Raw genomic sequence first — 26,889 nt, 5'->3', positions numbered from 1 at the left:
GTTTTGGAAAGAACCTGAGGGATGGGCCCAGAGAAATGTAACCACTCTGAAATCATAGACCGAGGATGCAAACACTGAACATCCATGAAATCTAAATGAACGTTTTAATGTTGAGGCTACACAGTGTTTGTTTAAATATGCATTGTTTACAAACATTTGAGTAAAATTAGCTTGTATTTTGGGTTCGGATTGGGTACGACATTTGACGTAAGCAAGAGGCATTTCTAATAAATGGGTACATATAATTAGTCAAAAATAAGATGTAGCAACAAAAGATTCTAGCTTTAAAGTGCGACTGCCTTTAAAAAGCAACAAATCCCTTTGAAAATGGCCTATGTGACAACAAATTAGCAAGAAACAGTTATTCTAGTGTCAAAATTGACTACATAGTGTAAAATAATTTTGGTCATAAAGTCATCTCATCTAAAACAGAGTTTGGACCATCTGTGCGTCACAACGGGTAAATTAAGCTTGGGTTTTGATTTGATGATGTCCATTTGCCAACTAACATGGGGTGAACAGCTGTGTGGATTGCTCGCTCTCCAATAGCATTGACAGTGAGACCGACCTGCCCAGCAGCTCTAACTTTGCTTACATAAGACAACACATTGCACATTTTTTTACTTGAGAAATACTGCACCAAACACCTTGGATGTAAAATTGCGCAACATCCTCGTCAAAAACATCAAAATTAATTACAGATTTCTTGAGTTATGTTAGATTCATTCTGGGGATTTTGAGGAAGTGAAACAGGCTTCCGCATCTACAGTGTCTCATGGGGGACAAACATAATTAACCAAACGCCAAATCGATCCAGAAATCAACATTTTATAATGAGCATCAGAAAAACGTGCCAATCGAGTGTTCAGTGGCTCTTTAAACATCCAGACACCATGCCTAGCAACTACCTCCTGTCTCCTACCACCCTAGGCACCTGTATAGCTCTGAAAGGGATGACAGACAAGGAGGGGGGGGGGGTTGTCTCTAGGCCACACTTTAGTGGTTTATAGCAAAGATGCCACACTCTTCTAAAATACTTTTGCTATTTAGAAAATAAGGTTATAGAACAAAATAAATGACATTACAATATATCTGATCAGTCTAAGGCACTGTGGCATCAAGTAAAATTGAATCCAAGCAATTATGAGAACAGGCACCATACTGTGGATAATGCATAGTGCAATATTAGTGTATTGTTTCCAATTCTGTGCATCCATTCTGTGAATTATTGGTTATGAGAGATTCATATTAACATAATTTGTGTTCCCTGATTAGTTGGTAGAACTCTCATCTTTCACAAAGATGACCTGGCAGATTAATTAACAGACAGTCAGGTTAGTGATTGCTGCCTGCTATTGCATTTCTGTATTTCTGGTTAATAGCTCATCTTTATGAGTTTGTTTCAGGTCACTGTCCTGGTGTAACGGAGGTGACCTCCTTGGCTTTAGCTCAGTGGGCTAATGGGCATTAGTCAACCAAACCAGTGTTACAATACCCAGTACTCTGGGACCCTCAGTCCTTAAACATATTTGTTCTATACCACCACTAGTACAGCTGGTTTAGGTGTACTTGTACTGGAATTGAATAAATAGGTGCAATGGCTGAGGGCTAGGCTAACATGACTGGGCTAACACCCAGTCACAGCCTGGGTTTGATCGCTGGTGAGTTACCACAACACTGGCAGGTATGGTTTGATCTTTTCCTGCCAGGTGGTGGGGTCCAGGGCGTTGAGGAGGGATGGGTGGTTGTGTATGTTCCAGTAGTACCCCAGAGCCAGGGCAGCAGCCCCCATGGTTAGGGTCAGGGGTAGGGAACTCTGCTTGGGCTCAGGGATGTCCGAGGGCCTGGTCTTCAGGGCTCCTGCCATCCGATCCCACGTAGTCAGGATGGCCTGGAGGGAGAGGTAGATGTTTCAGTTTCTCTAATGTCCCAAATAATACTTAGGCCTGTATCGAAGACTATTCATTTAAATAGGGAGAATTAAAATACCTAAATAGTTAGTTCTGAATTTCAAGCACAGCTTTATTTTAGTGATTGTATCGATACCAGAAAACACAACATTATCAGCAGTATATTTTTGTATTAATACACTGTAGGCCCATCCCTACCTGTCGGGCCCCGTCCCACTGTCCCGGCCCTCTCAGACGGTACTGGTACGGGGTGCATGGCCCCAGCAGCACACGCAGCCACACACCAGGATCCCGCAGCAACAACCCTAGGAGGCTGGGACGCACCCCCACCTGGTAAGCTATCTGGTCCATGTAGTCAATGTATTCCACCTGGATGGTGTGTCTCTGGGAGGTCACATACCTGAGACAGGAGAGTTAGGCCCTGCCCAAAAACAACCCATAGGCCCCCTTCGGTGTTTTGCAGATCTGAAGGACCAGGATATCTATTCAAATCAAATTTTATTTGTCACATGTGGCTATGCATAGATAGACAGCGAGTTGCAGAAGTGTAAAAACAATGTAAATAGTCAGGGTGGCCATTTGATTAACTTTAACAGTCTTATGGTTTGGGGATATAAGCTGTTAAGTAGCTTTTTGGTCCTAGACTTGGTGCTCCGTTACTGCTTGCCGTGCAGTAGCAGACAGAACAAGTGGGTCTAGGGTTTCCGGCATGATGGTGTTGATGTGAGCCTCACAGCATTGTGAATGTTGTCTTGCTCACATCGGCTATGGAGAGCGGCTGGGGCGGCAGGTAGCCTAGTGGTTAGAGCGTTGGATTAGTAACCGGAAGGTTGCAAGATCGAATCCCCGAACTGACAAGGTAAAAATCTGTTGTTCTGCTCCTGAACAAGGCAGTTAACCCACTGTTCCTAGGCCATCATTGAAAATAAGAATTTGTTCTTAACTGACTTGCCTAATTAAATACATCCGATGAGCATCAGAGCCGGTGTAATAGGATTCAATCTTAGTCTTGTATTGACACTTTGCCTGTTTGATGGTTTGTTGGAGGGCATAGCCGGATGAATCCCTGAATATATTCCAGTCTGTGCTAGCAAAACAGTCCTGTGGCGTAGCATCCGCATCATCTGAACACTTCCGTATTGAGCTCGTCACTGGTACTTCCCGCTTTAGTTTTTGCTTGTAAGCAGGAATTAGGAGGATAGAATTATGGTCAGATTTGCCAAATGGAGGGCGAGGGTGAGCTTTGTATGCATCTCTGTGTGTGCAGTAAAGGTGGTCTACAGTTTTTCCCCCCTCTGGTTGCACATGTGACATGCCGGTAGAAATGAGGTAAAATGGATTTACGTTTGTCTGCATTAAAGTCCCCCGCCACTAGGAGCGCCGCTTGTGGATGAGAATTTTCTTGTTTTCTTATGGCCTTATACAGCTCGCTGTGTCCTGTCTTAGTGCCAGCATCGGTTTGTGGTGGTAAATAGACAGCTATGAATAATATAGATGAGAACTCTTGGTAGATAGTGTGGTCCACAGCTTATCGTGAGGTACTCTTCCTCAAGCGAGCAATACATCCAGACTTCTTTAATATTAGACATCGAGCACCAGCAGTTATTGACAAATAGACACACACCGCCGTCCCTCGTCTTACCAGACGTAGCTGCTCTGTCTTGCCGATGCACGGAGAATCCAGTCAGCTCTATATTGTGTTGTCGTTCAGCCACGTCTCAGTGAAATATAAGATATTACAGTTTTTAATGTCCCATTGGTAGAATAGTCTTAATCGTAGATCGTCCAGTTTGTTTTTCAATGATTGCACGTTGGTCAATAATACAGGGGATAGTGGTGTGTCATGATGTTGCCCTGATTTGGGTACAGCGAGCACAGTTAAACCCCCCTCCCTCTGCACCAGGCCTTTTCTATGCACCATCCCCCGACCTCTATACTTCTGACACAAGGCTGTGTGAAGGCAGCCATAAATTCCGAAGGAGAATGTCCTGCCTCATGGCCACAGTATGGAGAGAGAGGGGTTTCATAGAGAGACAAAGGAATTCTTCCACCTCACAGGACGGGGGAACCGAACGACATTTATGTTCTGGAAAAGGTATAAAAGATGGGTGAAGAATCCAGCTACGAACTGGTCCGTTTGGTACAATTTTCTGACTAACTCATGAGAGACAATATTGCCATATTACCATAATAATGTTTATATAATAGCCTCAGCTATGAGACTTACATCTAAATGGTTGTATACAATTAATGCATAAGGATAAACCTATTTGGAATATGTTGAGATGCTATGTACTGATGTTAATGTGAGAGAATTGTATTTCTGTTCAAAGCTTAACTAAGTCACCAGCACGCCCCCAGGGACACAGACAGGACAAGGCGTCATGTGACAGCCTTTTCCACGTTCAGTATATGAACCCCCACCCAGGGTTTCTTTCTTTAGACCAACTTACCTCAAGAAGAGAGAGCCAAGGTTTGACCATGCATTCCTCTACTGCACTTTAACCATACCACGTGGTTAAACTTTTAGACTATCGATACCGACAGAATAATAACAAGTCTTTGATATTAATTACTAGTCTGCAGCTAGAAATTCGGTGTCATTGAACGCGAAGACCGACGAAACATCCATTCTATAACGACATTAATGAATGTCGCTTTGAAAGATCCATTCTGAGAGAGAGAGAGAGAGAGAGAACGAAACTCTCCAACAAAGATCACGACGACACACTGAGCGTAAATATATATATTGATTGCAATTGTTTCCGAATGAGTGAGCATTCATGTGCAAAGGATTAGCATATCAATTGTTAATATTTATCAACTCTGTTGTGCCTCCTCAGCTGCCCTTTATCACCCTTTGTTTAACAAGCCGCCATGCCGGTTTAGCCCACTAGGGCACATTCCTCTACCATTGCTTTGTAACGATACCTACTGTTTTTTATGCTTTCTGTGAATTACTTAGTTTAGTAAATAAATGATTTTAAGACAATTGATGTATGGATGACTTAGTGAAGACTGGGTTCGTGCAGACAACAACAATTTACGACGTTTGGAATGAGACGACGCGAGGTAATAACACATCATTAAAACAAGAATATAATAGATCAGATCTTATAATATAATATATAATGTTATAATATCTGACAGTTATATTAGGAAAATTATAACTGTGTAATCTGAATATTTTCCTTGGTGCCCCGACCTCCTAGTTAATTACAGTTACACGATGAATCAGTTAATCGCGTAATAATAATTACAGAGAGTTATTTGATAAACATGTCTTCAAGTTAATGATGCCCAAAGACACGACAGGTTGTTTACCTACTCGTCAGCAAATTCTTACTATGCACCCCGCCATCCTCCCCCTTTTTTCTCTGTTTTTTCTTCACGCTGATGACGGGGATTTGGGCCTTGTCTTGACAAAGCAGTATATCCTTTGCGTCGGACTCGCTAAAGAAAAAATCTTCGTCCAGTTTGAGGTGAGTAATTGCTGTTCTGATGTCCAGAGGCTCTTTTCGGTCATAAGAGACGGTAGCAGCAACATTATGTACAAAATAAGTTAAACAATGTGAAGAAAAAAAAATAGCACAGTTGGGGCCTCCCGAGTGGTGCAGTGGTCTAAGGCACTGCATCGCAGTGCTAGCTGTGCCACTAAAGATTCTGGGTTCGAGTCCAGCGGCTCTGTCGCACAATTGGCCCAGCGTCGTCCGGGTTAGGGGAGGGTTTGGCCAGCAGGGATATCCTTGTCCCATCGCGCACTAGCGACTCCTGTGGCGGGCCAGGCGCAGTGCACGCTGACACGGTTGCCAGGTGTATGGTGTTTCCCCCGACACATTGGTGCGGCTGGCTTCCGGGTTGGATGGGCATTGTATCAAGAAGCAGTGTGGCTTGGTTGGGTTGTGTTTCGGAGGACGCATGGCTCTCGCCCTTCGCCTCTCCCGAGTCATTACGGGAGTTGCAGCGATGAGACAAGACTGTAACTACTACCAATTGGATACCACGAAATTGGGGTGAAAAAAAACGAACAAATTGAAATTACATTTTTTAAAAATAGCACAGTTGGTTAGGAGCCAGTAAAACGGCAGCCATCCCCTCCGGCGCAATTATTAAATAGGTGCAAGCAATATGGTGGAAACTTCCCTAAATCCAATTAAAAAGGTAGGTGGAGCCATCATTATATTGCTTAAACTTATCCTGTTCCCTCAAATCTACTAAATCAATTTCCGTACCTCTTGGCAATTGTCTCCTCCTTGTGTTTAATGTCCTTCAACATGCAGTCCATTGAGGGAAGAGTATTCAGCCCTGTGGGTGAAACAGATAATCCAACTGATATACAGTATGGCTCTGGACAAAATAAGTGCACCAAAGAGACTGTTGGGTCATTTTGATATATTTTTTTAAAGAACTGTAAGTGCCTTCTGAACAGAGAGGTATGCTTGTGGGAGCAAGACAAAGCGAGAGAAAGCGAGACCGGGTAGTTAAACAAGTGGGCCAATGTCTGGTAAAATAACAGTGATGTACCTTTGAAGACCCTGGTGGCCCATCGGGCCTGCATTTCAGAGATGGGCATGATGGCTCCAAGTGGCTGCACCAGCCCTATAACGGCCAGTGTGGGACGCTCTAACCCCGGAAGGAACATGTACTTATACAGATTGGCCTTGTTACCGGAAACCGGCAGCATACTGGACGGTAGGAAGGGGAAGGAGAAGTTGTAACCAGTGGCAAACACCTGGAAATGAGGTAATGGACAGGTGAAAGGTGGCAACTGTGCGTGAGTTTGGGTGTGTGTATATATGACTATGTCTGGTTACGCACCACCAAGTCTATGTTGTCCTCCATGGTTCCGTCGTCAAACTCAATGCTGGACCCCTGGATCCTGCGGATGTTGGGTTTGACCTGCACTGTGCCAGACAGGATCCGGTTGGGCAGCTCATCATTCACTGTAGGGTGCTGGCTGAACAGCCTGGGACATACACAACAGGTTTAAAATAATTCAGTTCTCTTTCTTTTTTTCTTTCTTTGTGTGTGTGCTCTTACCTGTGTTTGGGCTGTAGAGAGTAGAGGCTGTGGTTGAATCTCTGGTTGACTTTGTTCTCTCCCAGTCTGCAGACCAGGCCAAAGGGCAGTACAGACTGGACCATCTTTAACACCCTTCTAAATAGAACCAACACAATGTTAGTGTACACTGAGTATACAAAACGTGAAGAACACCTGCTCTTTCGATGACGTAGACTGACCAGGTGAATATAGGCAAACGCTATGATCCCTTATTGATGTCATGTTAAATCCACTTCAATCATTGTAGGCGAAAGGGAGGAGATAGGTTAAAGGATTTTTAAGCCTTGAAACAATTGAGATATGGATTGTGTATGTGTGCCATTCAGAGGGTGCATGGGCAAGACAAAACATGTAAGTGCCCTTGAACGGGGTATGGTAGTAGGTGCCAGGCGCACTGGTTTGTGTCAAGAACTGAAACGCTGCTGAGTTTTTCACGCTTAACAGTTTCCCGTGTGTATCAAGAATGGTCCACCACACAAAGGACATCCAGCCAACTTGACACAACTGTGGGAAGTGTTGGAGTCAACATGGGCCAGCATCCCTGTGGAACGCTTTCGACACATTGTAGAGTCCATGTCCCGACAAATTAAGGCTGTTCTGAGGGCAAGGGGGGTGCAACTAAAATATTAGGAAGGTGTTCCTAATGTTTGGTATACTCAGTGTATGTTACTGATGGAACGCAACCTCCTTCAAGTGGAATCCATTGATCAGGCATGTTTCTGAAACAGGTGACATCTACGACCAAGCACTTTCTTTCATCTGTCCAATAATTTCTTATCAGTAATGATGGAGGAAGACAGTTTGCATTTGTAATGTTTTTAAAGTGTAAGGCGCAAAAAGGTGATTTCCAGACAATCTACCTGTTCAATTGAAAGTCGATGGGCACCCCTTCTTGACCCACACGGTTGAGGATCCATGCCCCACGCCTGGTACTGAGGAATACCTGGAGAGAGAGAGATGGGAGAGTGGGGGGGAAGAGCATGGGAGAGATTAGGGAAGAGGAGGAGGCGAAGACAGGCAGAGAGGTCAGAGGATGATTTGACGTAATAAAATGGTACTGGATAGACAGACTTGCCTTGTTTTACTGTTTCAGTCTTCTGCTCAAGTTTGCAATCTTCTGCTCAAGTTTGCAATCTTATCTCAGTACCTCTGAGCATATGACAATATTGGCCCCACCTCACTACACACAGCAAATTGGGTTACATTTTGTGAGTGTGTTCAAATGGTTTTGATCATGTCTAGGAAGCCGTTTGTTATGAACTGATTGTTACAAAATGCCCTGTTTGACTGGGGCCTACTTGGTGGCGCGTAAAAACGGTTTTGCTTGGTCGTTGTACATGTTAAGATTCTAACTCCCAGCTGTTCTACTGTACCTGTTTGGTGACCCTGCTGAGTTCCACAGCGATGTCTCCTCCAGAGTTGCCGATGCCGATCACCACCACCCTCTTCCCCCGCCACTCCTCTGCCGTCTTATAGTCCCGACTGTGGAAGTACTGGCCCTTGAATGTGTCGATACCTGGAAGACAGGCCTGTGTCACTGACTGACTGACCACCCCGCACAGTACTACTAGGGGTAGTAAGTGCACAGTAAGCGAGATAAGACTGTGGCTGAAATGAGACAGAGAGCAAATTAATCAAGACATTTCACATATGGGTTCTGTCTGCTTTGTAAAGAGGGAAAGAGTGATCATGTACTTGATATTAACTGTGTTTCTAACCAACAGATAAATACCTTTTAAATCTGAATCATACTTCAACCTAACTATCATCTGCCATGCATTGGTCTCTATCACGACTAAGCTGCGACACAGTGCCCTCCAGCCACTATTATGAGACAAACCTTAAAATAGAGTTGAGATAAGACCAGACTCGGGGTTGGAGCTGACATACACTATATATACAGGAGTATGTGGACACCCCTTCAAATTAGTGGATTTGGCTATTTCAGCCACACCCATTGCTGACAGGTGTATAAAATCGAGCACACAGCCATGCAATCTCCATAGACAAACATTGACAGTAGAATAGCCTTACCGAAGAGCTCAGTGACTTTCAATGTGGCAACGTCGTAGGATACCACCTTTCCAACAAGTCAGTTCGTCAAATTTCTGCCCTGTCTGAGCTGCACTGTAAGTGCTGTTATTGTGAAGTGTAAACGTCTAGGAGCAACAACGGCTCAGCTGAAGTGGTAGGCCATACAAGCTCACAGAATGGAACAGCCAAGTGCTGAAGCGCGTAAAACATTTCTGATCTTAGTTGCAAAACTCACTAGCGAGTTCGAAACTGCCACTGGAAGCAGTGTCAGCATAAGAACTGTTCGTCGGGAGCTTCATGAAATTAGTTTCCATGGCCAAGCAGCCGCACACAAGTGTAAGATCACCATACGCAAGGTCAAGCGTCGGTTGGAGTGCTGTAAAGGTCGCCACCATCGGACTCTGGAGCAGTGGAAAGGCATTCCCTGAAGTGATGAATCACATTTCACCATCTGGCAGTCCAACGGACGAATATGGGTTTGGCAGATGCCAGGAGAACGCTGCCTGCCCCAATGCATAGTGTCAACTGTAAAGTTTGGTGGAGGAGGAATAATGGTCTGGGGCTGTTTTTCATGGTTCGGGTTAGGCCCCTTAGTTCTAGTGAAGGGAAATCTTAATGCTACAGTATACAATGCCATTCTAGACAATTCTGTGCTTCCAACTTTGTGGCAACAGTTTAGGGAAGGCCCTTTCCTGTTTCAGCATGACAATGCCCCTGTGCAAAAAGCGAAGCCCATACAGAAATGGTTTGTCAAGATCGGTGTGGAAAAACTTGACTGGCCTGCACTGAGCCCTGACCTCAACCCCATCGAACACCTTTGAGATGAATTGGAACCCCGACTGTGAGCCAGGCCTAATCGCCCAACATCAGTGCCCGACCTCACTAATGCTGTTGTGGCTGAACGGAAGCATATCCCTGCAGCAATGTTCCAACATCTAGTGGAAAGCCTTCCCTGAAGAGTGGAGGCTGGAATACCAGCAAAGGGGGGGCCAACTCCATATTAATGGCCATGATTTTGGAATGAGATGTTCGACAAGCAGGTGTCCACATACTTTTGGTCATGTATTGTATCTACAGGACACAGTTCAAGGTTCACTCTGTATTGTGCCAACGTCTAAAATAAAACCCTATTCCTTAGGGGTGCTGCGTCTAAAATAAAACCATATTCCTTAGGGGTGCTGCGTCTAAAATAAAACCCAATTCCTTAGGGGTGCTGCGTCTAAAATAAAACCCTATTCCTTCGGGGTGCTGCATCTAAAATAAAACCCTATTCCTTCGGGGTGCTGCGTCTAAAATAAAACCCTATTCCTTAGGGGTGCTGCGTCTAAAATAAAACCCTATTCCTTAGGGGTGCTGCGTCTGAAATAAAACCCTATTCCTTAGGGGTGCTGCGTCTAAAATGACATACCTTAGGGTGGGTGTCATTTGAGATTGGCCCAGTGTCTGAGGTCACTGTGTTGTAGGCTACCTGGGAAATCGTGTAGAGGCAGGTTGGGGTGACAGTGGTGTCCTATACAGATCATCACAGCATCAAAGATATGTTTCTCCTTCTCTCCCTTCTTGTTCTCCGTCTCCACATCCCACTGGCCCGAACGAGAAAAGTCTGGTCTTGGCTTCACCTGGAGGACTCTGATCTAACTTACACACACACACAAGCAATCGTATCAGTGTTATGTAACATATGCAATGTTCTAAACGCCTCACCTCACTGAGTGCAACCTTGAAACTGTATAAATGATTGCTGTGACCGGGAACTGAGCTCCTACCTGGAAGCGTATGTGCTTGGTGAGTTGGAAGTGTTCGGCGTACATGCGGAAGTAGTCCATGATGAGGGAGTTGTGCATGTAGTTGGGGAAGTGGGCTGGGATGGGAAAGTCAGAGAAACACATCATCTCCTTGGAGGTGTTGATGATAACAGAGTGGTAGATACTGGCCCTGTCAGCCTCTGGGTTCTCCTAAGGATGGAGAGAAGAATAGGTGTAAATGGTCAGAAAATGATTTCCCCACACACTTTTTATGAGTGACTCAGACAAGGAGATGAAGCCACTTTAGCCTATGGAGATGGAGAGACGATGAGGCCACTGTATCTAGAGCAGTGTTAATTTTGGCAGCTATTTTAGATTTTGTTTTAGTGTTAGCCTTTATGACTAAAATAGCTTTTAATAGTAGCAGGGAAGACTTATTTCACTACTGAGTCCAGCAACCAAAAACAAGAGTCATTGCTAAAATATAACTTAAGCCAAAAGCACATCAAGTTCAGGGACAAGTGCATCGGGGCAGGGGAGGGAGCAACATCACTAACTGAGTTAGAGATTGAATTTAACACTGCTTACTGCATTGCCGAAGAGGAGATGGCCTTTACCAAATTCGGACCCATGTTAGTCTCCCAGAAAATAATGGATTACAAATCTACCCGACATATGGAAACGAGGTGTCCTGCGCAAACATTATTGGCACGGGATCCTTGGCACGTATCTACCCTAAGCCTTAACCCTAAAAGCAAGTTGATTTAATAGTTAGATTCTAGATCAAAGAAATTGATTTGTTATTGTGAGAGGCGACTAAACATTTATTTAATTATCCAAGTATCAGCTCATAGTCAGCATGCTGCCTTGTTACAACATAAATATTATTAGCTACATAGTTTTGTATTATTATTATTCTGTTAGCTGAACGCAGTTATGGATAACAGTTCAGTTTGCAGTTGCACTTTTAAATACAATAAAGATTGTTTTAATCATCTATATACATTTCTTTGCTGTTGCACTTTTGAATACAATCAATGTTCTGTTTTGTATATTACTTTGTCCAAAACTAGTCACCTATGCAAATATGTTTGCAGTTGCACTTTTTAATAAAATGATTAAAAGTTGTTTTTATTGTAATGTCTTGCCCACTCTAGTGATGTGTTCTACAACATCAAGGTAACAACTGATAACAATAAAGAATGATAGGACAGTCATTTGCAGTAAATTTTGTCTGGTGCTCCTTTCTTTTTGAAGTAAGTAGCAGCAATGCTACCAATTAAAATGTTTAATTTAGAGCACTGACTATACTCCTAATATTCAGCAAATAGCATGAAAAAACAACTGCACTCGCATTTTCGGACCGTCATAGCGGCAACACAGAGGAATAACAGCGCATATTGGAAAATAGAGCTTCTGATGTGATTAAAGCTAAAATAGCCTACATGAAAGTAAGAGAGAGTAAACATTATTGTTTCTAGTTTAGGTTAGTTACAATTGAAGTGTCTTGTCCTCACTGCGCATCAGTTCAAAAGATTGACGAGTGACTGAAGTGACCGCCCGGGAGCTGTGTGTGAGTCAGGGCAGATCAACTTACAGACCACGCAACTGAAAGACATTCATTCTGCCAATGAGAGGATTACATTAAATATTCTACAAAGGTTGGACAAAACAGATGATGTCATATTGAATGTCCATTAGTCACACTTGGAATTCTCATCGTCACAATGTTTTTCCATCAACTAAAATGAAAACTCATTTGTTACAGCTATCGTTTTATTCATGGCACCCCGTCTCATTATCATTTGTTTTCGTCAGGGAAAATAGGATTACAAATACTTTTCGTCATAGTCATTGTTGACGAAATTAACACTGATTGAGATGCAGCAGTCCGTCTTACCTTGAACCTCCACAGTCCCCCGATGTCGTCACTGCTCTCAAAGCAGGTGGGCTCCAGACCCTCATCCAGACAGCTCTTGATGCTGGTCAGACCTGAACTTCCCCCTCCAATCACACACACGCGCCGTGACATAGCGTCTGTCTGTCTGTCTGCAGAGGCAGGGAAAGACACAGTATAACGCAAAACATTAGGCTTAGTAGCCTACAAAAAATACATGCTGTCTGTCTTCACAGGAAGGACAGAAGTAGAGGAGATTCAGTAACTCATGGAGGATAAATGGAAGTAGATACTTTATACAGACTAGATCTAAATCTATCCAAACTCTCCAATCAGAGGGGTGGGTGTGGCCGCTGGAGAGCTGCTTGTTTACCCGTCATGCAGCACAGGCTACTGTAGCCATTGCTGAGTATCTCAACTCTGTCCATATCAAAAGAGGCTGCTGGGAGGAGCTATAGGAGGACGGGCTCATTGTAATGGCTGGAATGGAATCAATGGAACGGTATCAAACACATGGAAACCACATTTGACATTCCAGCCATTACAATGAGCCCATCCTCCTATAGCTCATTCCACCAGCCTCCTCTGGTCCACATATACATCTATACTGAGTTGAGCTGCGATTTGTGTAGGCAGAGTCTACCACCAACTAGATGGAGTCGCTATCAGTCAACACAATTCCACGGAATCAGAATGATGCTGAGACTTTTCACTTCAACAAACAAAACCAATGATTTCAAAGTTAAACAAACCATACAACTCTATGCACAAGGACTACTTTTAACAATGTACACATTTACTTGAAGAACAGTGCAGATGCCAAGTTTGGTAACAAAACTACAGTTTGTGCTGTCATTCTGTTACCAAATTTTGTATCTGCACTGTTCTTAAAGTAAAATGTTCTGTGAAAATTGATCAAAGTAGTCCTCGTGCATAAAGTTGTATGGTTTCCAACTGAGCACACACTGGTTGAAACAACGTTGTTTCCACGTCATTTCATACATAAGTATTCAGACCTTTTACTCAGTACTTTATTGAAGCACGGTCAGGTTGGATGGGGAGCGTCGCTGCACAGCTAGTTTCAGCTCTCAGTCTCCCAGTCCCTGCCGCTGAAAAAAATTCCCAAAGCATGATGTTGCCACCAACATGCTTCACTGTAGGGATGGCATTGGACAGGTGATGAGCGGTGCCTGGTTTCCTCCAGATGTGACGCTTGGCATTCAGGCCAAAGAGTTCAATATTGGTTTCATCAGACCAGAGAATCTTGTTTCTCATGGTCTGAAAGTCCTTTAGGTGTCTTTTGGCAAACTCCAAGCGTGCTGTCATGTGTCTTTTACAGAGGACTGGCTTCCGTCTGGCCACACTACCATAAAGGCCTGATTGGTGGAGTGCTGCAGAGATGGTTATCCTTCTGGAAGGTTTTCCCATCTCCACAGAGGAACTCTGGAGCTCTGTCAGAGTGACCATCATGTTCTTGGTCACCTCCCTGACCAAGGCCCTTCTCCCCCAATTGCTCAGTTTGGCCGGGTGGCCAGGTCTAGGAAGAGTCTTGGTGGTTCTAAACTTTTTCCATTTAAGAATGATGGGGGCCACTGTGTTCTTGGGGACCTTCAATGCTGCAGACATTTTTTGATATCCTTCCCCAGATCTATGCCTTGACACAATCCTGCCTCTGAGCTCTACGGACAATTCCTTCGACATCATGGCTTGGTTTTTGCTCTGACATGCATTGTCAACCTTTATATAGACAGGTGTGTGCCTTTCCAAATCATGTCCAATCAATTGCATTTACTACAGGTGGCCTCTGATCAAGTTGTAGAAACATCTCAAGGATGATCAATGGAAACAGGATGCACCTGAGCTCAACTTTGAGTTTCATAGCAAAGGGTCTGAATACTTATATAAATAAGGTATTTCTGTTTTTTATTTTTAATACATTTGCAAAAAATTCTAAAAGCCTGCTTTCGCTTTGTCATTATGGGGTATTTTGTGCAGATTGAGGGAAAAAATATAATTTCATCCATTTTTAAAATAAGTCTAACGTAACAAAATGTGGAAAAGGGGAAGGGGTCTGAATTCTTTCTAAATGCACGGTACATTTCAAAGCGTTTTTTGATTAACATACATTCTCAAGCCTCGTTCCCATTACCTATAAGCACTTTGTTACGTTCCGCCTAAAGTCATGCATTTCAATGGCAACGTCCACAACGGAGTGAAAACGCAAATCCCCCTTGTGGTTCGAGGCTCCGTTGCGAGACGGACATCGCATACCTTGACATTTTTCTAACTTTGCATTGTCTTCAGTCCAGCCAGAGTCCGTCGAAGAACAGGAAGTTACCAAAACAAAGAAGATGAAAACGTGGTTTTTGGTGTTGGCTTTATGGGATAGCTAGCAATTTGTAAACTATTCCTATACAGTGGGGCAAAAAGTATTTAGTCAGCCACCAATTGTGCAAGTTCTCCCACTTAAAAAGATAGAGAGGCCTGTAATTTTCATCATAGGTACACGTCAACTATGACAGACAAAATGAGAAAAGAAAATCCAGAAAATCACATTGTAGGATTTTTAATGAATTTATTTGCAAATTCAACCTTTTCTGTCTCATGGTGTTGCGTGTGAATGTTTATCCTTATAAGCTTGGAAAAGAGACCCTTTTAGATAGATGTTTTAAATCCTTGAACCCAGACTTGGACCACACACCCTTTCCACTGAATAGCAGGCAGGGGAAGCAAAACAGGGATTGCTTTGCAACGCTTGCAGTTAGCCACTAATTAATTTAAAACCACTCATTGTTGAATTTGTGATTTCCGACTTGTTGTTTTTATTTATAATTTCTCTTTATATGAGAAGGATTGAAAAGGATTTGCCAGCAGATTGTCGACGTGATTCATGATGATGACTGCTGGTCTAGCTTTTTTAATATATATATATATATTTTTTTACCTTTATTTAACCAGGTAGGCTAGTTGAGAGCAAGACTGTGACCTGGTCAAGATAAAGCAAAGCAGTGCGACACAAACAACAACACAGAGTTACACATGGAATAAACAAACATAGTCAATAATACAATAGAAAAAAGTATATTGTCATTGTCCTGTCTTGCCACAGTACTGTGAACCGCTGCACAATGAAGCGTGTGATTGGTCTAGTTATGTAAGGGATCAAGGGGATTGGATGCATGTTTTAAAGACACGCCCCTCAAGATTAGAGCGGAGCTGAATGGAGCGAGAGAATGTTCTATGCTGAGTTTGGAAACAAAAAAGTGTAGCTCTGTTTTATTTATGCTTAGTGGCAACCCATCATTCAGGACAGGTGTTTTGAGCCCCACCTGTTTAGGCAACTCCAAAATGCAGCTGTTTCAGCCTAGCTCAGTGCTTTCTGTGGAGGAGGGGCAGCCAGCAGAAAATACAGAGCGTAGGCTTTGGTAATCTTCTCTATTTGAGCCGTGATTGGCTCAGTGTTCTGTCACTCATGGGGACACTATGTCACCACAGAATCTACAGGGAGATCTAGGCAGTTCAAGCCCCCTTGGTTGCTGCCATAGATTTACATTAGAAGTGCCTATCCAAGAAAACACAAGGTCATTGCCACAGATAAAATGATGTCATATCACGTTATATCTACCATAGTTTTGATTGGACTGATATATCATACTTTCAAAATCTTAGCTAGCTTGCCTAGTTAAATAAAGGTGAAATAAATAAAGAAATAAAATGGTAGTATTGCAGGCGCAGATGCTCAGAGAAGAGCGTAAAATGTATGTCCCATCCTCTCGCCTCGCTTCCAACTCATTGGATGAGAAAGTCAGAAATCCCACTTCAAAGACGAGCATACAAGGCATGTGTGACCTGTTTCAGAATGCATTGTTTTGAATTATAATGGCCCAACCAAAGCAAGTTGGCGGGTTGTCTAGTTTGACACCTCTCAATTATTACAGTAGTTGACTAAAGGCTGCGCCTACTCTTTACATGCTTCACTTCACTTGAAATTTGCATGAACCAAAAAAACCGCTCTGCTAGCAGTTCTCGCCGTTCCCTTCCCGCCGTTCCCTTCCCACAATCCCCTGCACATTCCTCTGCGTGCACATGTTGAAAAATAATGGGGGCGGATCCTTCTGCTGAATGGCAAATATGCATAAAGATGGTAGAATTCAGATATGACGTCATCGTTTGAGCACTATCCACAGACTTTTTAAACTATGGTTCAATGTGCCTATAAATCAGCACAATCTACTTTTTGGAGATATGGACTATCCCGCTAGCTCTGCCTGTCCGGTCCTTTCCATCCGCCTCGCTCTGCTTGCCCGTCCGCTTCTGGTGAGTGGAGTTCGTTTCGCATGGCCCGGTGTATCGGTTGGGTGGAATTTCACTTAAGGACCATTGGAATGGTCTAAAACCCCAAACTCCGCTCACCCGAGGCACCTGGCCATGCAAAACGATCTCCACCAGTTTTTCGCTTTCGTTTTTGTGCCTGTTCTTCACACGCGTATTCGCCCGCTCTCATTGGATAGAATATCCCACCTGATCTCGCCATCCCCTGCCTGCCTTCCATAGTTGAGGACATGTATTTCCATTGTTAGAGGGGTCACTCGACTATCTTGTCAATATAATAAATAATCTTTGTAATAGCTAGTTTTTGCTGTCTATTTTCCAAGAACCTCCTTGCAAAGTTGTCGGTAACGTTATAACGCATAATAAGACACTGTTATATTTACATTGTTCTACTATTAACGTACGACTTCGAACAAAACCTCGTATTATCCCGAAAAAAACCTGCAAATAGAAGTTCAGGCAACTTACTTGTTGCAACACAAATCGTCAAATGTCTAACGTTGAGGGCAGAGTCTAATGGCGTTTATATAATTCATTGGCGGAGTGTCTGCTTGTGTAAAGGTCCCTACCACATTGACGTTAAAATGTAACATGGTTAAAGGGACAATCAGCAGTTGCTACATCCATTTTTGGACTCATTATTTAATTATATGTACATTTTAGTCATTTAGCAGACGCTCTTATCCAGAGCGACTTACAAATTGGTGCATTCACCTATAATATCCAGTGGAACAACCACTTTACAATAGTCGAATACAATTGTATTTGTCACATGCGTTGAATACAACAGGTGTAGTAGACCTTACAGTGAAATGTGTACTTACATGCCCTTTTAACCAACAATGCAGATAAGAAAAATAAGTGTTAAGAAAGTGTTTACTAAAATGAACTGAAGTAAAAAATAAAGAAATAATAGAAAAATAACAAATAATTAAAGAGCAACAATAAAATAACAGTAGCGAGCCTATACAGGGGATACTATCGGCTCAGAGTCAATGTGCGGGGGCACAGGTTAGTCGAGGTAATATGTACAGGTAGGTATCAATGTAACCATTGATTCTTGAATTATATAATTTATAAATGCCTCATGAGCCAACTGTCCTACCACATCAGAACCCTAAATATAAGCCTGTTTTACTCCAATGTTTGTAAACAAAGAGCATGTAAACAAACACGAATATAGCCTCAAACCATGGTAAAACTATAGTTTTTATATCATGGATGGTCAACCCTTGCATTCATAGCGCTGGTCCCACCTGATCTCGCCATCCCCTGCCTGCCTTCCATAGTTGAGGACATGTATTTCCATTGTTAGAGCGGTCACTCGGCTATCTTGTTAATATAAGAAATCATCTTTGGAATAGCTAGCTTTTGCTGTCTATTTTCCAAGAACCTCCTTGCAAAGTTGTCGTTAACGTTATAACGCATAATAAGACACTGTTATATTTACATTGTTAAACTATTAAAGTACGACTTTGAATAAAACCGTGGTCTTACCTCGTATTACCCCGAAAACAATCAGCAAATAGAAGTTCAGGCAACTTGCTTGTTGCAACACAAATCGTCAAATGCCTAATGCTGAGGGCAGAGTCTAATGGTGTTTATATAAATCGTTGGCGGAGTGACTGCTTATGTAAAGGTCCTTGCTATCCGGGATTCTTGGGACGTCCCTACCACATTGAAGTTCAAATGTAACATGGTTAAAGGGACAATCAGCAGTTGCTACATCCATTTTTGGACTCATTATTTAATGATATGTATCAAATCGAATACAATTGTATTTGTCACATGCGTTGAATACAACAGGTGTAGTAGACCTTACAGTGAAATGTGTACTTACAAGCCCTTAACCAACAATGCAGATAAGAAAAATAAGTGTTAAGAAAGTGTTTACTAAAATAAACTGAAGTAAAAAATAAAGAATTAATAGAAAAATAAAATAATTAAAGAGCAACAATAAAATAACAGTAGCGAGCCTATATACAGGGGATACTATCGGCTAAGAGTCAATGTGCGGGGGCACAGGTTAGTCGAGGTAATATGTACAGGTAGGTATCAATGTAACCATTGATTCTTGAATTATATAATTTATAAATGCCTCATGAGCCAACTGTCCTACCACATCAGAACCCTAAATATAAGCCTGTTTTACTCCAATGTTTGTAAACAAAGAGCATGTAAACAAACACGAATATAGCCTCAAACCATGGTAAAACTATAGTTTTTATATCATGGATGGTCAACCCTTGCATTCATAGCGCTGGTCCCACCTGATCTCGCCATCCCCTGCCTGCCTTCAATAGTTGAGGACATGTATTTCCATTGTTAGAGCGGTCACTCGACTATCTTGTTAATATAAGAAATCATCAGCTAGTTTTTGCTGTCTATTTTCCAAGAACCTCCTTGCAAAGTTGTCGTTAACGTTATAACGGATAATAAGACATTCTGTTATATTTACATTGTTCTACTATTAAAGTACGACTTCGAATGTTTTATTCGAAGTCGTACTTTAATAGTAGAACAATGTAAATATAACCTCGTATTATCCCGAAAAAAATCAGCAAATAGAAGTTCAGACAACTTGCATGTTGCAACACAAATCGTCAGTGTAGCTAGGGTTGCACATTTTGGGGAATATTCAGAGGTGGAAGCTTTCTGTGGGAATTAACGGGAATTTATGGGAATTAACGGAAATATATGCAAATTAATATTAATACCATTTGAATGTAGATGTTTTTTGCATTGGATATATTTACCACATCATATGGAGACTGAAACATAAACCTTTTACATAAGTAGACAATTGTAAATGATTAAATCCTTCCAATAGAAGAAAAAAAATGGTTTGTTATGAAATGAACTTTAATTAAATGAGTTGACTCTTCACATGAGATGATTTCACTGAACAACAAAAGAAAGGGAATATTGAATGATCCATCGCATCTCCCAAAAACATTTTCAACATACATCTGTAAAATGATAGTCTAGAAACTAAAGCTTTGGTTGTCTTCCTGTCAGGGTTCCATGTCTTCTCCCTGGACCTCCTCAATGTCCACCTCTTGAACATCAGACGCTGAGGCCTCATCTTCACTGTCACTTTCCAACTTTGTTGAGGATGGCTCCTTGTCAAGCTCAAAAAGCCTCAAATTTGCCTGGATGGCAACCAGTTTTTCAACCCTCGTATTGGTCAGCCTGTTGTGTGCTTTGGTGTGTGTGTTCCCAAACAAGGACCAGTTGCGCTCTGAGGTGTCTGATGTTGGTGGGATTTGGAGGATGATGGAGGCAACAGGGGAAAGAGCCTCAGATCCACAAAGTCCCTTCCACCAGGTGGCTGATGAGATATGTTGGCACGACTGCCATATTGCATCTCCATCCCAAAGCCCTTACTTGGAAGTGTACTTCGCCAGACTGCCAAGAACCTTGCTCTTATCCAGGCCAAGGTGGTGAGACACGGTAGTGATGACACCATAGGCCTTGTTAATCTATGCACCAGACAGGATGCTCTTGCCAGCATACTTGGGGTCCAACATACTTGGGGTCCAACATGTACGCTGTGGCGTGTATGGGCTTCAGGCAGACGTTTTCATGCTTTTTGAAGTATTTCAGAACTGCAGTTTCCTCTGCTTGGAGCCACAGTGAAGTGGGCAGGGCAGTACAGATGTATTCTCTTACATCTGCAAGCAGTCAGAACATCAGACAGGATGGCATTGTCTCCCTCAATCCGTGCAATGGCTACTGCTATAGGTTTCAGGAGTTTAAGGCTGCTTACCACTCTCTCCCAAAATACATAATCCAGGAGAATCCTCTTGATGGGGCTGTCCATATCGGCAGACTGGGATATGGCCATTTCTTGGAGGACCATGAGTTGTTGCTATCAATAAGGTGTCTGATTAATCATTATCATCTCGAATAGAAGTAGAGGGACTTTTGTCAGAGGTTGCTTGTTGTGAGCGCTGAGGGAACTTTATGCACTTAGCCAGATGATTCTGCATCTTTGTTGCATTCTTCACATATGATTTGGCACAGTATTTCCACATGTACACAGCTTCTCCTTCTACATTAGCTGCAGTGAAATGTCTCCACACATCAGATAGTGCCCGTGGCATTTTCCTGTAAAGACTTTTTTTTTAAGTGAGAAGAAAAAAAAAAATACATAGATAAATAGTTAAGCAGTTAGATTAAACAAGTCCTTTGTAAGATAAATGTTTTAAAATGAAACATGTATGGAAACAGGTCAATTAACACTCCTCAGTTAGCAGGCTCGAGCAAGCTAAAACCCACATTGTATCAAAAACTGACTAGCAGAAATTGTTAACAAGTTAGAAATGATTTAAACACATTTTTCTGTAGGTTACGATTTACTAGTTAACAAAAAAATTATGTATGTCATATAAAATATATTCACCCCACCAGTATGGTAATCAAAACTTACCAGAAAGCATGTAGTCCTTGGACAGTCCTCAGACAGTGTAGTAGTGTGGGCTCAATAGCATCTCATTAGTCAAATCAAATCAAAATCAAATTGTATTGGTCACATACACATGGTTAGCAGATGTTAATGCGAGTGTAGCGAAATGCTTGTGCTTCTAGTTCCGACCGTGCAGTAATATCTAACAAGCAATCTAACAATTTCACAACAACTACCTTATACACACAAGTGTAAAGGAATGAATAAGAATATTACATATAAATATATGGATGAGCGATGGCCGAACGGCATAGGCAAGATGCAGTAGATGGTATAGAGTACAGTATATACATATGAAATGAGTAATGTAGGGTATGTAAACATTATATAAAGTGGCATTGTTTAAAGTGACTAGTGATACATTTATTACATCCAATTTTTTATTATTAAAGTGGCTAGAGATTTGAGTCAGTATGTTGGCAGCAGCCACTCAATGTTAGTGATGGCTGTTTAACTGTCTGATGGCCTTGAGATAGAAACTGTTTTTCAGTCTCTTGGTCCCAGCTTTGATGCACCTGTACTGACCTCGCCTTCTGGATGATAGCGGTGTGAACAGGCAGTGGCTCGGGTGGTTGTTGTCCTTGATGATCTTTTTGGCCTTCCTGTGACATCGGGTGGTGTAGGTGTCCTGGAGGGCAGGTAGTTTGCCCCCGGTGATGCATTGTGCAGACCTCACTACCCTCTGGATAGCCTTGCAGTTGTGGGCGGAGCAGTTGCCGTACCAGGCGGTGATACAGCCCGACATGATGCTCTCGATTGTGCATCTGTAAAAGTTTGAGTGTTTTTGGTGACAAGCCAAATTTCTTCAGCCTCCTGAGGTTGAAGAGGCGCTGATGCGCCTTCTTCATCACGCTGTCTGTGTGGGTGGACCATTTCAGTTTGTTGGTGATGTGTACGCCGAGGAACTTAAAACTTTCCACCTTCTCCACTACTGTCCCGTCGATGTGGATAGGGGGTTGCTCCCTCTGCTGTTTCCTGAAGTCCACGATCATCTCCTTTGTTTTGTTGACGTTGAGTGTGAAGTTGTTTTCCTGCCACCACACTCCAAGGGCCCTCACCTCCTCCCTGTAGGCCGTCTCGTCGTTGTTGGTAATCAAGCCTACCACTGTAGTGTCGTCTGCAAACTTGATGATTGAGTTGGAGGTGTGCATGGCCACACAGTCATGGGTGAAAAGGGAGTACAGAAGAGGGCTGGGAACGCACCCTTGTGGGGACCCAGTGTTGAGGATCAGCGGGGTGGAGATGTTGTTTCCTACCATCACTACCCGGGGGCGGTCCGTCAGAAAGTCCAGGACCCAGTTGCACAGGGCGGGGTCGAGACCCAGGGTCTCGAGCTTAATGACAAGTTTGAAGGGTACTATGGTGTTAAATGCTGAGCTGTAGTCGATGAACAGCATTCTTACATAGATATTCCCCTTGTCCAGATGGGTTAGGGCAGTGTGCAGTGTGATTGCGTCATCTGTGGACCTATTGGGGCGGTAAGCAAATTGGAGTGGGTCTAGGGTGTCAGGTAGGGTGGAGGGGATATGATCCTTGACTATTCTCTCAAAGCACTTCCTGATGACGGAAGTGAGTGCTACGGGGCGATAGTCGTTTAACTCAGTTACCTTCGCTTTCTTGGGTACAAGAACAATGGTGACCCTCTTGAAGCATGTGGGAACAGCAGACTGGGATAGGGATTGATTGAATATGTCTGTAAACACACACTGCGCATGCTCTGAGGACGCGGCTAGGGATGCCATCGGGGCCGGCAGCCTTGCGAGGGTTAATACGTTTAAATGTTTTACTCACGTTGGCTGCAGTGAAGGAGAGCCCGCAGGTTTTGGTAGCGGGCCGTGTCAGTGGCACTGTATTGTCCTCAAAGCGAGCGAAGAAGTTTAGTTTGTCTGGGAACAAGACATCGGGGTCCGCGACGGGGCTGGTTTTCTTTTTGTAGTCCGTGATTGACTGTAGACCCTGCCACATTCCTCTCATGTCTGAGCCGTTGAATTGCGACTCTACTTTGTCTCTATACTGAGGCTTAGCTTGTTTGATTGCCTTGAAGATGGAATAGCTACACTGTTTGTATACAGTCATGTTTCCGGTTGCCTTGCCCTGATTAAAAGCAGTGGTTCGCGCTTTCAGTTTTGCGCAGATGCTGCCAGCAATCCACGGTTTCTGGTTGGGGAAGGTTTTAATAGTTGCTGTTGGTACAACATCACCGATGCACTTGCTAATAAACTCGCTCACCGAATCAGCGTATACATCAATGTTGCTGTTCAACGCTCTCCGGAACATGTTCCAGTCTACGTGATTGAAGCAATCTTGAAGTGTGTAATCAGATTGGTCAGACCAGTGTTGAACAGACCGGAGCACGGGCGTTTCCTGTTTTAGTTTCTGTCTATAGGCTGGGAGCAACAAAATGGAGTCGTGGTCAGATTTGAGGGCGAGGGATGGCTTTGTATGCGTCGCAGAAGTTAGAGTAACAATGATCCAGAATTTTCCCAGCCCGGGTCGCGCATTCGATATGCTGATAAAATTTAGGGAGCCTTGTTTTCAGATTAGCCTCAGATTAGCCTTCCCTGTAGCTCAGTTGGTAGAGCATGGTGTTTGCAACGCCAGGGTTGTGGGTTCGATTCCCACGGGGGGCCAGCACAGAAAAAAAATTGTATGAAATGTATGCATTCACTACTGTAAGTCGCTCTGGATAAGAGCGTCTGCTAAATGACTAAAATGTAAAATGTAAAAATGTAAAATGTGCAAGATCTTGAGAATCAGCTGCACATGTGATGGAAGAATGCACTCTGCATGCAGAGGGTTGTAATTCCATTGAATTGGGGATAGTTTAACCAAAATATGCTACAAGACCTAGGTTTGCCTTATGTGTATCCCACAAAAAAGGTTTACTATTATAAGCTAACTGTTTTAGATGAATTTAAGCAAAATTCCCAGGCTCAACTTCCCATGGAAAATTTCTGGAAAAATGCCCGGAAATTTACCGGAAAGTTTCCGACCCTTTGCAACCCTATGTGTAGCTAATGTTGAGGGCAGAGTGTAATGGTGTTTATATAAATCATTGGCGAAGTGACTGCTTCTGTAAAGGTCCTTGCTGTCCTGGATTCTTGGGACGTCCCTACCACATTGAAGTTGAAATGTAACATGGTTAAAGGGACAATCAGCAGTTTCTACATCCATTTTTGGACTCATTATTTAATTATATGTATCAAATTGAATACAACTGTATTGGTCACATGCGCCAAATTCAACAGTGAAACGTGTACTTACAAGCCCTTAACCAACAATGGAGTTAAGAAAAATAAGTGTTAAAGTATTTACTAAAATAAACTGAAGTAAAAAATAAACAAATAAAAGAAAATAGAAAATGAACAAATAATTAAAGAGCAACAATAAAATAACAGTCGCGAGGCTATATACAGGGGATACCGGTACAGAGTCGGGGGTACAGAGTGTGGGGGCACAGGTTAGTCAAGGTAATTTAAGTAATATGTACATGTAGGTATCAATGTAACCATTGATACTTGAAGAATATAACTTATAAATGCTTCATGAACCAACTGTCCTACCACATCAGAACCCTAAATATAAGTTTGTTTTGCTCCAATGTTTGTAAACAAAGAACATGTAAACAAATACTATATAGCCTCAAACATTTAACTATAATTTTGATATCATGGATTGTCAATCCTTGCATCCATAGGTCTATGAATTTGAAAGTGATTACTTTTCTCCAGCCCCCTTTTCTTTTTACCAAACCAGGGGTAGGGAGGCCGCTTTGTTATCGTTTCTACTGCTGATTTCCGCTTTAAGGTAATTGTTAGGGTAAGTGTAGGGGTTAGAGTTTAGGCAGTGGTGTAGTGGTGCCAAAAATATGAACTAAAATGTCCTGGTTTCAAACAATTTAAGGAACAGGAAAAATATAGTGATGCTATTGATAGGTCTAACCGTCTTCTGGTAGATGGAAAGGATTTCCCAAACATGTTCTAATTAAATGTTAACTAGCTACAAAGTAGTGTATGACTACCTAGCAGAATTATATAATGATTATTTGCATCATTCCAGTGGCCATTTGTTTTGCAAACTCAATCTCATGTGGCTACAAGATCACACAAGATGGTGCTGACAGAGGGCTGCCTCGCTTCTAGTCCTTAGGAAACTTTGCAGTATTTCATTTTTGTATGTATTATTTCTTACAAAATGTACAAGCATTTCGCTACACTCGCAATAACATCTGCTAACCATGTGTATGTGACCAATAAAATTTGATTTACAGAAACAGAGGTAACCAAAGATCAGTGCTAGCTGCCTGTGCACTTGAATGAAAAGGTAGCTACCTAAAAAACGTTTAAAAAAAAAATTATTTATATATATTTATCCCAGACCTCAAAAGTGGTCTCCTGATGTGGTTTAAGCATAGTTCTGGACTTAGAACATCCCATTTTGTTGTTTTTCTATTAAAGTGTGACTTTGAGAGCAAAATCTTAAGAAAAAAAGAAACCTGTGGATTTATGACTCAGCTGACAGCCTCTTTTATCTAGTTCAATAATAGGCCTATTATTAGCCTACATACACAGTACAGTTTGGGTTGGCCTGACTGTGAAAAACCAATATGATATTTATCATTTTAGGTCATTCAGAGTACGTTACTGTTTCTCATATAATCTTTCCACATGGGGCACCTTTCCTTTGCTGGGCAGGCCGTTTGGGAAGTGTTAAGCAAAATTACAGTATACCCACTTCTCCAGACACCACTTGCATGGCGCGTATAGGCTGGACTGACTGAGGCAGCCTGTCTGACTTAACTTGAACTTGCCTTCTCTTTATTAAAGGGATTGGGAATTAAAGAGCCACTGAACACGCAGATTGGCACGCGTTTTTCTGTTGCTCATTAGAAAAACAGGATTTCAGTCTTGGAGTTGTTTCCTGACCGATTCCGCATTGGTTATTAATGATTGTCCCCCATGAGACACTATAGACATGGAAGCCAATTTCACATCCTCAAAATCCCCATAATGAATCTAAGATGACTCAAGAAATCTGTAATTAATTTATGTTTTTGTGGAGGATGTTTTAGTTGCATACTTTTACATAAGGTGTTTGGTGCAGTATTTCTCAAGTAAAAAATGTGTGACGTGTTGTCTGTCGGAGCTGCTGGGTAGGTCTTTCTCACTGTCTATGCTATTGGAGAGAGCTATCACCGCAGCTGTTCACCCCATGTTAGTGGGCAAATGGACATTGTCAAATCAAAACCCAACCTTCATTTACCCATTGTGACACACAGATGTTCCAAACTCCATTTTAGATGATTGACTTGATATGAAAAGTGATCCTATTTACACTTTATAGTACATTTTGATACTAGAATAAATGTTTGACTCATATCGATGCCACATAGGAAGTTTTGAAGGGATTTGTTGCTTTTTAAAAAGGTAGTGACACTTTAAG

The 26,889-nt window shown here is 42.4% G+C and overlaps 1 protein-coding gene across 2 annotated transcripts; it reads right to left on the bottom strand.

The window, feature by feature from the left end:
* Positions 1-85: 85 nt before the first annotated feature.
* Positions 86-18,663, bottom strand: LOC106613967 (flavin-containing monooxygenase 5). 2 transcript variants are annotated; one of them, XM_014216834.2, is made up of 12 exons: positions 18,477-18,663; positions 12,651-12,799; positions 10,772-10,960; positions 10,474-10,639; positions 8,345-8,487; positions 7,832-7,914; positions 6,951-7,067; positions 6,729-6,876; positions 6,435-6,642; positions 6,143-6,215; positions 2,109-2,310; positions 86-1,891 (listed from the first exon to the last, which is right to left on the bottom strand). In XM_014216834.2, the coding sequence occupies exons 2-12, from the start codon at positions 12,780-12,782 to the stop codon at positions 1,667-1,669; spliced, it is 1,686 nt and encodes a 561-aa protein (XP_014072309.1). In that variant the 5' UTR covers positions 12,783-12,799; positions 18,477-18,663; the 3' UTR covers positions 86-1,666. The 2 variants fall into 2 exon arrangements, with proteins under 2 accessions (XP_014072309.1, XP_045543576.1); XM_045687620.1 differs by lacking the exon at positions 18,477-18,663 and adding an exon at positions 15,592-15,610.
* Between the last annotated feature and the right edge of the window lie 8,226 nt (positions 18,664-26,889).

Source organism: Salmo salar, chromosome ssa10 (genome assembly GCF_905237065.1).
Source record: "Salmo salar chromosome ssa10, Ssal_v3.1, whole genome shotgun sequence".
Lineage (NCBI taxonomy): Eukaryota > Metazoa > Chordata > Actinopteri > Salmoniformes > Salmonidae > Salmo > Salmo salar.
Note: the sequence above shows the minus strand (reverse complement) of the source record. Positions and strands in the feature narration are given on the sequence as shown.

What these genes read in the sequence shown, in the direction of transcription:
- LOC106613967 (XM_014216834.2), bottom strand. Translation starts at nt 12,782, where the DNA reads ATGTCACGGCGCGTGTGTGTGATTGGAGGGGGAAGTTCAGGTCTGACC. An exon ending in GGGGACTGTGGAGGTTCAAG is followed by an intron (nt 10,961 to 12,650) that starts GTAAGACGGACT and finishes CTCCATCCTTAG; the next exon opens with GAGAACCCAGAGGCTGACAG. An exon ending in ATCGACTTTCAATTGAACAG is followed by an intron (nt 7,068 to 7,831) that starts GTAGATTGTCTG and finishes GGTTCTATTTAG; the next exon opens with AAGGGTGTTAAAGATGGTCC.